Source organism: Trachemys scripta, chromosome 16 (genome assembly GCF_013100865.1).
Source record: "Trachemys scripta elegans isolate TJP31775 chromosome 16, CAS_Tse_1.0, whole genome shotgun sequence".
Lineage (NCBI taxonomy): Eukaryota > Metazoa > Chordata > Testudines > Emydidae > Trachemys > Trachemys scripta.
The window spans coordinates 17297599-17313356 of NC_048313.1; the positions used below are offsets into that span (position 1 = coordinate 17297599).

The following is a 15758-nucleotide window of genomic DNA, read 5'->3' on the forward strand; positions in this document are numbered from 1 at the left end:
ATTGCTTCTTGTTCTGTCATCTGCCACCACTGAGAACAGCCGAGCTCCATCCTCTTTGGAACCCCCTTCAGGTAGTTGAAGGCTGCTATCAAATCCTCCCTCATTCTTCTCTTCTGCAGACTAAACAAGCCCAGTTCCCTCAGCCTCTCCTCATAAGTCATGTGCTCCAGCCCCCTGATCATTTTTGTTGCCCTCTGTTGTACTTAAAGTACTGCACAGGATCTTTTCAGGGGGAATAAGACAAAATGCCACATTTATTAGTAATACATGTATTCATTAACACTGTATCATATGCATATAATATATTACACTTACACTCACACAAACACACTCCGTCTTGTTGTTACCAATTAGTTGCTCCCCTTAACTTCACTGGCCAGGTGAGTTAGATGGGGGAGGGGGTGGAGCCGGGCTTCTGTCGATCCGGATCGATGCTCCCATGTTGACAAGACGAGACCCGGGGTCCTCTGCAAGACACCTCACTTCTATAGCAGCTTTCCTCTTATGCAAATCTAGACCAGATTGAAACTCTGTGTCTGTGTCCATTGGTCCTTCATGCTGCTTTCTTTTGAGTGTTGTCCCAATGCTGCAAAGAGGGTGTTTCCAAAAGAAGGTGCTTGCTTCTAACCCCCGAGGCCCTCGGTATGTCTGCTTGTCTTTAATGAGCCCACTTGACACGTTTTATTGTCCTTGGGTCTGGCTCCCAGCCCCTCTCCAACAGTTGAGGCTGTCTGGAGGTGCTGCCTTCCATGCCTTGCTCATCCACACCTCATTCATTCAACAGGGCAATTCATTAAGAGTGGGGGGGGGGAGCTCTTGTTCTACTGCTAGCAAAAAGAAATTTTTCTTCTATCTTATTCTATCCTTAGGGGCTATAATATTCTACCAAGGGCAATGCAAAGTTTCTAAATGAGGCTTTGATACAAAGTCCCATGAAAACAGAGGTCACACGTGGGTAGACCCACCATAAGGTTATATGAAGAGGCACAATGTAAAGTCATATGAAAATTATCAGAGATTTATCTACACCTCCGCTGGACTCTCCAATTTGTTCACATCCCTTCTGTAGTGGGGAGCCCAAAACTGGACACAATACTCCAGGTGTCACCTCACCAGTGTCGAGTAGAGGGGAATAATCACTTCCCTCGATCTGCTGGCAATGCTCCTACTAATACAGCCCAATATGCCGTTGGCCTTCTTGGCAATGAGGGCACACTGCCGACTCATATCCAGCTTCTCATCCACTGTAATCCCCAGGTCCTTTTCTGCAGAATTGCTACCTAGCTATTTGGTCCCTAATCTGTAGCAATGCATAGGATTCTTCCGTCCTAAGTGCAGGACTCTGCACTTGTCCTTGTTGAACCTCATCAGATTTCTTTTGGCCCAATCCTTCAATTTGTCCAGGTCCCTCTGGACTCTATCCCTGCCCTCCAGTGTATCTACCTCTCCCCCCGAGACTGTGGTTTGCCTCGTGTTGCACAACGGGACTGCGATCTTGGCTGAGGTCAGCTACCGGCATATAAATAATAAAGCCCCTGCGTTTTGGTGCCTGAAGGTTTCTTTCGCTTGGGGCGGTGCTCGCGAGAGGTAAACGCATCCGGAGGTGGCGCAGCTCCTGCCCTGAAACATGGGAGCACAGTCAGCTGAAAGGTGGGGGACGGGGGTGTGATTCCATGGCAGGCTGGATTATTGGCCAGATGGACTGGGAGTGTATTCCTAGACGCCTGCCTGTCATGTACTAGCGCTTCCTCGTTACTCTTGTTTACCTCAGGCCCTTCCCGTGGCTTGATTTGGTTCTCTCCCTCTCTGAGGCTGAGCTGTCGCTCCTACGCTTCCGCGGTTGCATGGAAACCAAACGTCTCTTGACTAAAAGCAGAAGCGGATCTTTGGGTGGCCGGGCACCGTGGCGGCTAGGGTCCTAGTGCACCGCCATTCGGACTGATGCATTGGCGGAGGGGTCGGCACCGAGCTTCCCCGCCCTTGTGCAGGGGGGTGAGGGTGGGGGGTTTTGAAGCGCTTCAGAATCTTACCAGAAGCTGCCCAAGTTAGCCAGCCCTGAGACACGGTGCGGGAGGGTGGTGGTGGGGTTTCTGGTCCAGATCCCTTACTCTGGGAGCTGACCCCTGAGCAAAAGGGGCCTTAGCAAGGCTTGCGGGGGTGTCATGAGGTCAGGAGTTTTGGGGTTAGAGGGGCTATTGCTCTCAAATGCCCCCCCCCCCCGTCCCCTCTGGCTGATACCCAAGGGGGGTCAGTTTCCTCTAGGTGTCAGGCAGCCCGTTCGGGTTGGTTACCTTTGACGCTCATGAGCGCAGCGTGCTCCCTGGGCACGGGACTGCGTGGAGCTGCTCCCCTGACGTCCGATCGTCGAAAAAACCCTGCTTCATTTCGAAGGCCTCGTTTCCAGGCCCGCTCCGCTGCCAGTGACCCAGCAGAGCAGCAGCTCCGGGTCGAGAAGGGTTCAAACAGGCGGCTGGCGCGGGGGAGAGGGCAGAGTCAGAATAACCCAAAAAGCCTCCCGCGCTAAAACCGCCCCAAAGTCTCAAGAAAACCCCTGCTCCTGAGACGGCCAAGCCTGAGGCTAACGGAGGCGCCTCTCGTTTGGGTTTAAGGATCTCCCTGACTTCCCGCCTCCTGTGTCCAGGAGCTCCCTAAAGGGGAGGTGGGGGGAGCTGCATTTACATGACCAGGGAAACTTGAAACAGGCGCTAAATTAACCCCCTGGTGTCAGCTGCTCCTGGGGCGTGATGCTCCTGCCAGCGCCACCCGGGCACTGCACGTTTTCATATTAACTTCCGCTGTTTGCACGCTGTTCTGAGCCCCTTCTCGTCCCCGCTGCCTGCCGGACTCTCTCCTGTTCTGATCAAGGACAGCCGCTTTGCACGGGGGCAGTGGGCAAGTTACAAATCCACCCGCGAGCTCCGCTACAGCCTAAAACCCGCAGTACCAGACAGATCTGGGGTGTCCTGCGGGGATAGCCAGGTGAGAGCCGTGGCTACAAGCAGTGCATCTTCTGAATGGGTGCATTGGCGCCGGTGGTCCCCGGCACTGACGAGCAGGGGTTGGCTGAACTGGAATGGGGCCGGGTTTCAAAAGAAGCTGGGTCTGTACTTATGAGGGTCCTGCCGGAAATAATACCCACCTCTTACCTAGTGCCGTTCGGTGGCTGACCTCAAAACGGCTTACAAAGGTCAGTGTCACTAGCCCGGTTTTACAGATGGGGAAACTGAGGCACGGAGCGGGGACGTGACGTGCCCAAGGTCGCCCAGCAGGTGGCTGGCAGAGCTGGGACTAGAACCTGGGTCTTTTGAGTCCCAGTTCAGTGGTCTACCCACTAGGCAGCACTGACTCCCAGAACTGACCTTCTCAGGTCTAGAGTTGCATTGGTTTAACGAACGCCGCCTCATCAAAGCGGGATAGCGAAATTGGTGCCGACTCCCTCGCGGCCGCTCCGCGTTCGATTTCAGAGCAGCCAGTCCTGCCACTGACTCGGAGACCTTTGTCAGGTCACCTCTTTGTGCCTTAATTCCCCCCTCTGCAAAATGGGGGTCGTGCTCCCCACGCTGCGGGAGGGTTAATGAAATCCTGGTATGGCAGGAACCAGAGAAAGGCAGAGCACCCTGCTCCCAGGGTGGTACCCATCCCAGATACTCACACGCGTGGGCTTGGACGTAGTCCACGTACGGGGCCGGGCGGCAGCGGATGGCCTGGGGGGTGGCCGTGGAGGGCGGTCGCAGGAAGGGGTGGTGGCAGATGTGGGTGGGGTGGATGGTCAGGACGTCAGGTCATCCTCCGCCAGGATTAGCAGCCCTGGATCGCCCGCTGCGGGCATCCTGCCCTCCGTAGCACTTGGTCTCCGGGCCGGCAGCGCCTGCGTGGTGAGCTGCCGTTCGCGCGGGCCCCGTTCTCCTTCGCTGATTTCGCCGCCTGCGCTTTCCTAGAGCAAGCCAGAGGACGTGGTGATCGTCTCGTCCAAGTACAAGCAGAGGTACGAGTGCCGCCTGCCCTCCGCCGCCGTGAGGATCCACCAGGACGCCGAGGAGCAGCCCCAGAGTTACCACGGGCTGGGGATCTCAGATCTGCTGCGGCCGATGGAGGCTGCTCCCTGCCTCGTAAAGGTGAGCCTGCCACCACGCGCTGGGGGACGGGAGCAGAACTGAAGGGTGCAGGGGGCTGAGGGGTTGTGGAGCCCACAGGTGGGTCAATGGCTCGCTGCCCACCCTTTCCCAGCCCCCCTCCATCGCAGTTCTCAGAAACGGCAGCCGGGAACTGCTTCCACCGTCTTGACCCCTGTCCTGAGGGGTTGATGTTCGTAGAAGAATCATGGACGTGTAGAACTGGAAGGGACCTTGAAAGGTCATCGAGTCCAGTCCCCTGCCTTCACAGCAGGACCAAGTACCGTCCTTGACAGATTTTTGTCCCAGATCCCTAAATGGCCCCCTCAAGGATTGAACTCGCAACCCTGGGTTTAGCAGGCCAATGCTCAAACCACTGAGCTATCCCTCCCCCCAAGTTCAGGGGTTCCTCTATGGGGGTGCCACAGCTGTCTCCCCACTTCCCTGCTGAGCTGTCAGTCCAGAGCACCTGGTCCCAGCAAGCCGGTAACATGTCCTCACACTGAGGCAGGCAACACGACTGGCCCAGCCACGGCCAGCGTCCGCTCTCCCCCGGGGGCCTGGCTGTTGGTGTGAGAGCTTCCCTCAGATCGCAAGCAGTCGGGCGATCCTGGGCAGAGCAAGGGAAGGCCCAGGGGGGTTGTATCTCCAGGATGTAGCTTTAAGCGCTCGCCGGACAGAGCCACCGCTGGCTTTGCCGTCCTTCGTGGGCGCGGCCTGAAGCGAGGCCTGGACCGGAGGACAGGTTCGCTCCAGCTAGTGCTGGGGCGATCTCTGGGCTCCACGGCTGGGGATGTGGCCGATGGCAGGGTTGGGGGGTGGGTGAAGGTTTTGGGGGGCGGAGTTGGTCTTGGCCTTTGTTGAATTTAAACCCGTTGCTGCTGCCTTGTTCCCAGACCAAGGACTGGTGGACGTACGAGTTCTGCTACGGGAAACACATCCAGCAGTACCACGTCGAAGGTAAGCCTCGCCTGGCCACGTCCACTGGCTGTTTGCTGGGCCCGGCGGGAGGGGCGCGTGTGGGCGGATTATACAGGCCCGAGGACGTGTCCAGCCGCTCATCCCGGAGGGTGACTGGCCTGAGGTCGCTCAGTGAGTTTGGCTGGGAGCCGGGGAAGCCGCCCAGTTTCAACGCTCAGGATATGAAAGAACCTGGTGTGTCAGCCCCAGCTGTGCCCAGGCCGATGGCGGCACGTAAAGGGCAAAGGGGCCGTGGCTACTCTGCTGTGATCACTTTCATTAGACCCCCTCCCACCCCCAGGGCATCCTGTATCCAATCTCCCTCTGGGGCTCCCTGTCACCGTTGTGGGCTCACTGCACCGCCGACCCCCTCCGCGAGCTGCACGAGGGGTGGCCCCCTTAGTTCTCCTCTGGGTGGAAACTGACACACCCAGTGCAGCTGCTGAGCGTCTCTGCGCGGGACGCTTGGTGTTTGATCTTGGGGAGGTGCCCGTAGCAAAGGGGATTTTACCCCCAAAGACTGGGCCAGCATCCAGCCCTTTCCCCGAACCTGATCTGGGCCAGGATACCGCGTCAGGGCGAGGTATTTACATGACTCCTGATACCCTGTCTCCGGTGGGTGACGCTGTCGTCCCCATGGTCCCGCAGGAAGTCTGGGACAGAGCAGTGTCCTGACTCCCAGGCGAGTGCTGGAACCACTGGCCACCCTTCCTGGGGGGGCTCTCTGCACGCCGGGGCCCCCCAGGGGTTCAGCGCACTCTAATGTGGGTCGCTCTGTGTCGCTGTTTGTTTCCCAGAGTCGGAGATTAAAGGAGACATCTTGTACCTCGGGTATTATCAGTCGGCGTTCGACTGGGACAACGAGACAGCAAAGGTTGGTGCTTCTTGGACCTCCTGTGTCGTGCTGAAGTGTGGACCCCTGGTGCTCTAGGTTGGGGAGAAGGGAGGTGGGCTCGGCTGGGGGTCTGGCTAGCGCTGGCTCAGCAAACAGGATAAGCACTTCACCCCTAAGTCCCCGCAAACTCTCCCCTCCTGACAGTGCTGGGCAGAGCAGGGGACTGACTCGCTGTGTGACACGGGAAGTAATTTTCCCTGCCTCGATTTCCCCATCTGTATAATGAGACGACAATCTCCCAGGAGGCCGAGTGGCTCGGTGTGGGGGGGGCTTTGCGATCCCCGGAGACAGCCCCCAGCTCAGCGTGGACAGTGAAGTTGGGAGCTTTAATGCCCTCATCCAAAATTCACCTTCCTAGGCTTCGAAACAACACAGGCTCAAACGCTACCACAGCCAGACGTACGGCAACGGCTCCAAGTGCGACCTGAGCGGGCAGCCCAGGGAAGCTGAAGTCAGGGTAAGTCGGGGGGTGTGTGTGTGTGTGTGTGTGTGTCAATTCTCTGGAGTTGGGGTGAGCCAGGGAGACTCTCTGAAGACAGAGGGGGGCAGGGCAGCCTCTCTTTGGCCTGGGTTATCTGCTGTTTAAAATGCCAGCAGTGACTAGGAGGCTTCCGTGGGGGGGTGGGGAAGGGGTGGAGGCGGACGAGCCCCATGGGCGTGGCAGGGTGCCCGGCAGGCCCCGCGGGACTCTCCGTGAGCCCCAGGGCACCTTAACCCTGTTCCCCCCGGCGGCAGTTCCTGTGCGAAGAGGGCTCTGGGGATTACATTGCCCGGGTGGACGAGCCGCAGTCCTGCTCCTACGTCCTGACCATCCACACCACCCGCATCTGCCACCACCCCTTCCTGCGACCGCCCTCCACGGCCACTCCCCAGGCCATCCGCTGCCACCCGGCCCTGAGCCCGGCCCAGTACGTGGACTACGTCCAAGCCCAAGTGTGTGAGTATCTGGGACGGGGGTGGGGGGCGGTGGAGGGACTCGGGTCTAAATCTGAGCCCCTCCCAGGGCCTGCAACAGCAGCTTGTGGCAGGGCTTGTCCCAGCGCAGCAGATCCCAACCGTCTGTAGGGCGGGTTCTCGGGCTGCCCTGCCCTCTCCTCTCCCCCCAGGGTGGGCGGGTTCTCGGGATGCCCCTCCCCCTCCCCCCAGGGTGGGCGGGTTCTCGGGGTGCTGGGCGGGTTCTCAGGGTGCCCCACCCTCTCCTTCCTCCCCCCCCAGGGTGGGCGGGTTCTCGGGGTGCCCCACCCTCTCCTTCCTCCCCTCCCAGGGTGAGCGGATTCTCGGGCTGCCTCCCCCTCTTTCCCCCCCCCCGCCCAGTGCTGGGCGGGTTCTCGGGCTGCCCTGCCCCCTCCTTCCCCGGGGTGGGCAGGGCCTCTGTGGTGACTGAAATCCCATCTACGCTGGCCAATGCAGTCGACACCAAGCGCAAGGTGGAAGAGATCTCCGAGGAGCTGAAGACCCTGGACACGAGGCTGTGGAACGAGCGAGATCCCAACCCCGCCACCCAGCGCCCGGAAGGTGTGGATCCAGCCCACCCCCTCCACGAGGAGCAGGAAGCGGACGGTATGGCAGCTTCTTCGCGCTGAGCTCTGGGTGCTCGTCATCCCCTGTGGGGAGCCCCGTCCTCTGCCCAGGCTCGGGGCTCTCTGCTGGGATCTCCTGGTGCGATGGGCCGTGCGCCCGGCGGGGGCCCCCTCACACCCCCATGGACATCAGCTCGCTGGGCGTGGTGGGGCCGCGGGGCTCGAGCCTTCCCCTCCGTCTCCAGGAGTATTGACGAGGCGTCGTGGGCGCTGTGGGTGAGCGAAACAGCCGGGCGGGCTGGGGCCAGATCCTGCTCCCATTGAGCCCGGCTGCCGGCAGGTGGAGTAGGCGGGTGGGATCAGACACGTGTGAAGCTTATTCAAGGGCCTGAGGCTGCCCCGGAGCCCCGAGCACTTCCCAGGACTTCAGCGGTGTGGGTGACGTTTTCTCCTTGCTTTGTGCCAGCCGCTCCCAGGGAAACCCCCAGACCTGGCCCAGGGGACGACACCGACTTCGGGGATAGAGCACTCGGAGCGGGTGGGCTGCCGGACCGCACCAAGGTAACGGCTCTGGCCGGCGCCCCCTCCCCTCCCCCCACGCACGGTCTCTCTTCTGGCTCGCTGTGGTCTGAGCCAGGAAGCTGGCGCAGCCATGCCAGGAACCGCCGTCGCCTCCTGGCCTCACCCTGGGGTGGGGCATGGGGTCAGTGGTAACTGTCAAGGTTCAGGGCTGGGGGAAGGGCAGCAGCTCCCCCTCACTCCGCCGACGCAGAGCCCCCGCCAACTCCTGTAGTGATCCCGGGTCTGCCACCGTGCGAGCGGCACGTTGATTGTCTCCCTTCTGTCCCAGCCAGACCTTCTCCCGCGGGACCCCAGGGGGGGCATCTCTCTGGGTAGGACAAGGCTAAACAGCAGTGGCTTTGCGGTTGGTAAATCAGGAGCCCGGCTCCCCGGTGCTGTAGCTGGGGCAGTTATGGTTGAGTAATTTCTCCCCCTGCCCCTGGGTGTGGAGTCCCCCGTGTCCCTCTAAACTCCCGATGTCGTCCCCGCTGCAGGAGGACGAGGCGGTGGTGAAGCCGGCAGATGATCACGTGGCTGGTGAGTGTCTAATAGAATCCCGGGCAAACCTCTCTGGGCCATAACTACACAGGGCGGGTTGTGGGGTGTCCTGGGGGGGAGCCCATCCGGTGTAAATTTGGCAATAACAAGCCAAAGATCATCTAGTGAGTGTTACCGTGATTTGCAATCCTGATCTCGGATGTGGCGCTCAAACCAATGGTCATGAAGCCACTGGTCCGTTTTATGGCCCTGTTAAAACACGGGGATGTCTGCCGGGAGGCTGGAGCCAGGGTGTTGGCTCTCCGAGTGACCGGACGAACCTTCGCTGGCAGACAATGCCTAGCGCTCTGGGATGTTGGGGGTTAAAGTCTCTGCCCCCGTGGAATCCCGAGGGTCCTCTGCCTGGTTCTCCTTCAGAACTGCCTCGGCAAGGGGCAGGATCTGCCTGTGCTGGGAGGGGAACGGTTCTTTCCAGCACAGAGCCTCAGATGTTCCTGTTTCTCTGGCATCTTTCAGATTTCCAGCAAAAAATCCACTTCAAAGTGATCCGGAGCCCGGGGGATCTAGTCCAGTTTATCGAGGCGCTGAAGGAAAACACCAAGAAGGTACGCGGGGGCCTGGCGTGGCGTTCTCCATCGGTGCTCTTAGCCCACAGCACTCCTCCTCCATGGGAGGTGATCTATTGACCCTGGCTAATGATTACAGCTGGATTCCTGGCTCAGGGGCGGGCCTGATCTAGCGCTGAGTTTGATTCCCTCTGTTAATGTGAGCTGGTCCGGGCCTTGCTCTGTGCCTCAGTTTCCCCCTCTGGGATGCCAACCCTCCCTGACTACATAGGCCAGCTCTGAGATATGTTCAGAGAACCCGCCCCTAGAGGGACCTTTGGTCTGACCCCGTGTGGCCGTTGGGTGGGGAGTGTCTAAAAATCTCGTTTCCCCCCAGGGGAAAGAGAAGGCGAGCGAGTCGGAGAAGAGCCAGGAGGCCCCGAGGCCCGAGGAGGCTCCGGTTGCCGGGAGCGAGCGCCCGGAGGAGGAGGACGATGAGGACGACGCCGCCCTGCTGGGGAAGTTTGAGGAGGAGCTGGAGGACATCCTGCTGCCCAGCTCGGAGCGGGCAAGGCTGAAGGAGGAGGTGAAAACGGAAATGGAGAAGCAGTTCGACAACATCATTGACGAGGTGAGGCTGAGGGAGCGGCCCCTGCCCACCCCCCATCCCGTGTCTGGCGCCAGGGTGTCCCCTCTTGCCAGCCCCGTCTCCTCTCTGCCCTCCCTGGGGCGCGGCCGGATCCCGACGGGCGCAGATCCGGGATGGCTGCTGGGGTGTGGGCAGCGCCCCTTCCCCGCAGTGCAGAGGGACCCAGGGGCCGGCTGCCCATCCTGAGGGCATCGGGAAACGTTCATGCCCCACGGTCACGCGGGCACCTGCTCCCAGTGGCCTCTCCCTGCCCCTTCCTTTAGCACCGTTACTTGTAACATGACACTGGTGGGGTCACTGGGGACTGATCCCCGAACCTCTGCCTTTAACTGCTTGGGAGGCAGTATTGCATCTAGCCACTAGGGGGCGACGGAGCCACACCGGTATGGTACTCCCTAGCCGCTGTGCCCCAGAACAGAGGGCCGGGTGCCCTCGCTGTTGGGGGAAGGCTGCAAGGGCTTGGGCTGGCATCGGCGGGGTCAGATCGCTGCTCTGTGGCCCGACCTGCCCTTCGGGAGGTAACGGCTCCCGCCCCCCAGGTGGAGGATGAGCTGGAGACAGAGGGCCTGAAGGGCGAGTTTGATCGGAACCACGCCTCCAAGTCGCTGGCCTCCACCCTCAACAAGCTGATGGACAAGCTGGATGGCGGCAAAGCGGCCGAGAAAGGGGAGGAGGAAGAGGAAGAGGAGGACGAGGGAGACTCAGCCAGGAGCAGCGCGAACCACTTGGATAAGCAAGCAGCTGGTACGCTCCGGTTCCCCGGGCTGCTTAGATCCACCCCTGGGCTGCCCTGTCATGTCATCTTCAAGGGGGCGCGATGGCACGCACTTAAAGGTGTAGTGTCTGGAAATCTGGCCCTGGCCTGGCCCCATCTGGGGAACTCCTCGCCTCAGGGCTGCTCAGAGCTCCCTTCTCCCCCCCCAGCCTCCGGAGCTGAGCTTGGGGATCACTCCCCCTGTGTAGCAGGATGTTGTCCCTCGTAGATCTCCCATGGGAGAGTTGGGGATGGTGTCCGGGCTGGGGCAGCAGTGGGGCTGAACCCTGTCCGATGCTCGGAGCAGAGGGGTTGGGATTGCTGCTTCTCTCGCAGTGCCACCCCGAACACGGTCCCTGGGGGGGCACCACCGGCCTGGGGAAGCACTTTCTGATGGCCACTTGGGGCTGCGTAATCCCGGAGGGGGATGCCCAAAGGGGTGGGAACCCAGGCGGCTTGGCAAAGTGGGGCCGTAACTGTCAGCGTTTGCCCTCAGCAGCCTGGCCTCTGCACTTAGACATCCGTGAACGGGGACAACTTAGTCCATAGCGCTCGAAGCGCACAGAGCCGCCTGCCCCCCGCGGTGCCATCCCTGGGCACTGAAGCCCCTCTCTGTAACCTTCTGTCTCAGAGGCTGACTCGGATGGGCGGGTGAAGGTCAGGGTCACTAGGATAAAGCCAGGCAGCCCCCTGCAGAAGGAACTGAGGGTGAGAGAGATGGGCAGCGAGAACCCGCAGCTGCGACACATTGAGAATGTGGTTAAGGACCTGCTGGAGAGAGAGGGCTTGAAAGCGGAAGGTAATGCTGGCCAGAGGGGAGGCTGGGGATCGGAGCTCCCGAGGGCAGGGACCGGGCCCTACTGGTGGAGGGGAAGGGGCTGCCTTAAGCCATTCATTAGCGATCGCTTCCTGTCGTCTCATGAGTCACATCCAGAGGGGCTGAGGTGGTGCAGGGCCGGGACTGGGGCCCCTAGAAGGGCAGGAGCAGTAGGACTGGGGTTACTGGGGGAATCTGAATAAATCCAGGGGGGTGAGGGGCTCTTCTGGTAATTGTAGGGCCCTCGAGAGGACATCTAGAGTCCAGCCCCCGGCACTGAGGCAGGACCAAGTAAACCCGTGACCATCCCAACCAGGACTTTGTCCAACCTGGTCTTAAAACCCTCCAAGGATGGGATTCCACAGCCTCCCTTGGGAGCCTGTCCCCTTAGAGTTCGACATCTGACCGAAATCTCCCTCGGTGCAGATCAAACCCGTTGCCTCTTGTCCCACCTTCCGTGGATTTGGAGAAGGCGCGACGGGTCCTCTCGATAAGCCCTCAGATACGCTAAGGGCTGTCGTCCGGTCCTCTCTCAGCCGTTCTGAATTCAAGACTAAACGTGTCCAGTTTTGAAACCTGTTCTGACAGGTCGGGTTTTCGAAACCTTCTATCGTTTTTGTTGCTCTCCTCTGGACGCTCTCCAATTTGTGCCCCCTCAAGTGTGACATCCTGAAGGGTGCGGTGCTCCAGCTGAGGCCTCACCAGTGCCGCGTAGAGCGGGACAACACCCCCCCCGTCCCCCCCCCCCCCCCGGTGCATTACATACGATGCTCCTGTTAATACACCCCGGAATATTATCCTTTTTTACAGCTACATCTCATCATTGACTCGTGTTGGGCTTGTGATCCGCTATAAACCCCAGATCCTTTTCAGCAGGGCGACCGCCTAGCCCAGGGGTGGCCAACCTGAGCCTCAGAAGGAGCCAGAACTTACCAATGTACATTGCCAAAGAGCCACAGTAATACGTCAGCAGCCCCCCATCAGCTCCCCCCCGCCGCTCCCAGTGCCCTCCACCAGCCCTGCTGATCAGCACCTGCCCCTCCCTCCCCGCACCTCCCAATCAGCTGGTTCATGGCCTGCAGGAGGCTCTGGGGGGGAGCGGGGAGGAGTGAGGGCACGGCAGGCTCAGGGGAGGGGGCAGGGCCTGTGGCAGAGCCAGGGGTTGAGCAGTGAGCTCCCCCCGGCACATTGGAAAGTTGGCGCCTGTAGCTCCAGCCCCGGCATCGGTGCCTATACTAGGAGCCGCATATTAACTTCTGAGTAGCTGCATGTGGCTCCGGAACCACAGGTTGGCCACCTCTGGCCTAGCCACTTAGTCCCCATTTGGTAGCTGTGCATTTGATTTTTTTACGCCCCCCCCCCCCCCCCTTCCTGAGTGAAGTTCTTTGCACATGTCCGTGCTGAATTTCAGCTTGTTGGATTCAGACCAGTCCTTCAATTGGTCAGCGTCGTTTTGTATTCGAATCCTGCCCTCCGAAGTGCTAGCACCCCCTCCCAGCGTGGTGACAGCCGCGCATTTTATAAGCATGCTCTCCAGACAAGTCATTCGTGAAAATATTGAATAGTACTGACCGCTCAGGACCCTGCTAGATCTGCCCGCCCACTTAGTGAACCATTGATGACGACTCTTTGTGTACAGTCTTTCTACCCGTTACGAATCCACTTTCTAGTAATTTCATCTAGACCAGATTTCCCTAGTTTGCTTATGAGGCTGTCTTCTGGGACTGTCGGAATGGCGCTACTTGGTCTGACCAAAGGTCCATCTAGCCCGGTATCCTGTCTGCCGACAGCGACCAAGGCCAGGTGCTCCAGAGGGAATGAACAGAACAGGGAATCATGAAATGATCCATCCCCTGTCACCCATTCCCAGCTGCTGGCAAAACCGTATTAAAATCAAGATCTATCACATCTACTTCTTCCCCTCATCCACTGGGCCAGCAGCCCCGTCAAATAAGGAAATTCGGTTGGTTTGGTATGTCTTGTTTTTGACACTCCGTGTTGGCCATTCCTTATAACCCTTTGTCCTTTCGGTTCTTCTAAACTGATTGTTTAATGATTTGCTTCCAGTATCTTACCAGGTATTGATGTCAAGCTGAGTGTCCTTTAGTTCCACTTACGTTTGCCCTTTTCCAGTGGTCTGAGACCTCACCTGGCCGCCGGTTCTCAAAGATAATGCCAGTCTCCGTTCTGAGATTGCTTTAGCCAGGTCCTTCCGTACCCTCGTGAATTTCATCAGGCCGCCTGGGTCTGCCCTTTGCCAAGGCCTCGGCTGCTCTCCCTGCGCCGGCAACCCGCTAAGGGCCCTTCTACGCTCCGGGCACTGCAGCAGCACCACTATGGAGGTTTCCCATCCCCTCCTCGCACTGTGGCGTTGTCCCATTGGCCCCGCCGTCTCTACACTGGGGGCTAGGCTGGCATAGCTATGGCGCTCAGGGGGGTGGGGTTTTCACACCCCTGAGCGCTGGAGACGTTGATTCGAACTTTGAGTCTACACCTGGGCTAACGCTCACGGCGCTTTGATCAACAGGTAAAATCGAGATCAAAATCGTGACGACGGGGGGCTTCGGGGATGAGGACGATACACACTGGCTGTCGGACGAGGACACCAAGAACCTCAAAGACATTTTCTTCAATATCCTGGTGAAAGCAAGTCTAATGCTACAGGGGGCGGGGTCTTTGTGGCTTGGGGCGGGTGGGGCTTTGGCTTGCCTCTTCCATCCAAGCATTCTGCAGCCACTAATGGATTAATCCCCATGCAAGGCAGGTCAGAGGGGGGAAACTGAGTCACAGAAGGGAAGTGACTTTCCACAGGGCATCCAGTGAGTGGGTGGCAGAGCTGGGGATGGGACCCAGGTGTCCTGACGTTGCTGTTTGTTCACCTACACAGCCTTCCTGCTTCACAACAGCTAGATGCCCCAGACATGCAGCCACCTCTGGGGAGGAGGGCATGAGTCAGCTACACAGCTGTATCGGGGGGATGTGAGCAGGAGCTAGGGCCCCCATACAGACCAGACAGGTCCCCTGTGCCCCCAAAGTCTCGACCCCCAGACACCATGGCCGATCTACCCTGGGGGGGGCGAAGGGCTGAGTCTCCCTGCTCCAGGTTCCAGCTGGTGTGACCAGGGAGCCTGACCCCAGATACTCCTGTCCCCCAGCAGCCCATGATCCCTGCTGGTGATCTTGTCAGCAGCGGCGGTTCTTTTCCTGGAGCCCAGCCTTACGGGGCGGTGCCCTCCTCCCCTGGGCTAGGGCGGGAGGCGACTGGGGCCTGGAGCAGAGCTCCCTGCTGGTGTGGGGAAGGTCGGCCTGCCCCGACTCTCGCCCCCGCTGCTGGTGTGGGATCTCCACCCAATCCCTCCATGGGCCCCTGCTCTCTGCCTCTCCAGATCCAGGGCACGGAGGAAGCTCACAAGGAACGGAGGCGGCAGCAGGAGCTGGAGGACAACTACCGCTTCGTGTGGGGGCAGCGGCAGGAGGAGACACCAGCGACCGGCGGCACCGACTCAGAGGAGTTGGATTTCTGAGCAGGTGCCGGACGACTGCCTGCAACACCCCCTCCCCTGTCCCCGGGATGTCCCATTGACTCAACTAGGCGGGTGACCAGACGTCACGTGGGAAAAACCAGGACGGGGGCTGAGGGGTAATAGACACCTCTATAAGGCAGTCCCAAATATTGGCACTGGCCCTTTAAAATCAGGACATCTGGTCACCCTATTGACTAGTAACGCAGGCGCCATGGCTTCTCTCCAGGGGATGCCCAGCGGGGCCTGGCCCCTACCAGCACTTGGGGGCGGGGGGCACCTATCGCTCTTGTCCCCCCAGCCGCCCAGGGGGCTCTGTGTGGGATGTCTCCTGCTAGGAGGATGGAGAGGGACTGGCTGATTTCCATGGTAACTGACGGCAGGAGCATCCTCTTTGATCCCTTCGAGGAAGGGTGGGCGTGGGCTGAACCTGTGCCCGTGTGACCCATCTATGCACCAACTCACCTTCCCATGAGAATAATGGTGTCTCCCTACCCATGGGGGCTCTGCCGGCTGGCCACTCCCTCAGGAGCAGGGGCTGCGGGGCCTCCACATTGCATAGAGTTGGACTCCCCGGGGGAGCTGTGCCCAGCGGAGAGACCAGGTGGCAGCGACAGGCTGCTGGGTGCTGCCCGCAGGCTGGGCAGGAGGTCACGCTGGGCCCCCGCGGGGATCTCCCCTGCGTGTCTGCGGTGCCTGGGTAAAGGGAGGGCGGAGCTGGAGCCCTGGCGTTTCGAGAGCCGGGCACATGGAGAAATGCCCTTCGGTGCCTGCAGCTGCTGGCAGGTTTTGGTCTGGAGCTGGGGGCGGGGCCTGGAGCCTCGTTAGCTCCTCCCACACCACTGCTAAACCTGGCAGGAGCTGGGCAGCATGGCCTGTCGCCTCCCCAGGGCCAGTGCTAACCTGGAGCAGGGGATGGGGCTTAG

At 59.9% G+C, this 15758-nt stretch overlaps 1 protein-coding gene across 4 annotated transcripts in view; it reads left to right on the forward strand.

Annotated features, from left to right (window-relative positions):
* OS9 (OS9 endoplasmic reticulum lectin) overlaps positions 1-14924 on the forward strand; it is a 20176-nt gene extending 5252 nt beyond the window's left edge. Inside the window, exons 2-15 of one of the 4 annotated variants that reach the window (XM_034792510.1) lie at positions 3939-4115; positions 5009-5072; positions 5870-5946; positions 6326-6424; positions 6703-6904; positions 7378-7527; positions 7954-8048; positions 8543-8585; positions 9063-9151; positions 9489-9722; positions 10280-10484; positions 11126-11293; positions 13839-13957; positions 14698-14924. In XM_034792510.1, coding sequence (XP_034648401.1) covers positions 3939-4115; positions 5009-5072; positions 5870-5946; positions 6326-6424; positions 6703-6904; positions 7378-7527; positions 7954-8048; positions 8543-8585; positions 9063-9151; positions 9489-9722; positions 10280-10484; positions 11126-11293; positions 13839-13957; positions 14698-14835 — 1860 coding nt within the window. In that variant the 3' untranslated portion in view covers positions 14836-14924. The remainder of the gene's footprint in view (positions 1-3938; positions 4116-5008; positions 5073-5869; positions 5947-6325; positions 6425-6702; positions 6905-7377; positions 7528-7953; positions 8049-8542; positions 8586-9062; positions 9152-9488; positions 9723-10279; positions 10485-11125; positions 11294-13838; positions 13958-14697) is intronic. The other 3 variants (XM_034792511.1, XM_034792512.1, XM_034792513.1) reach the window with 3 other exon arrangements.
* Positions 14925-15758: the final 834 nt, after the last annotated feature.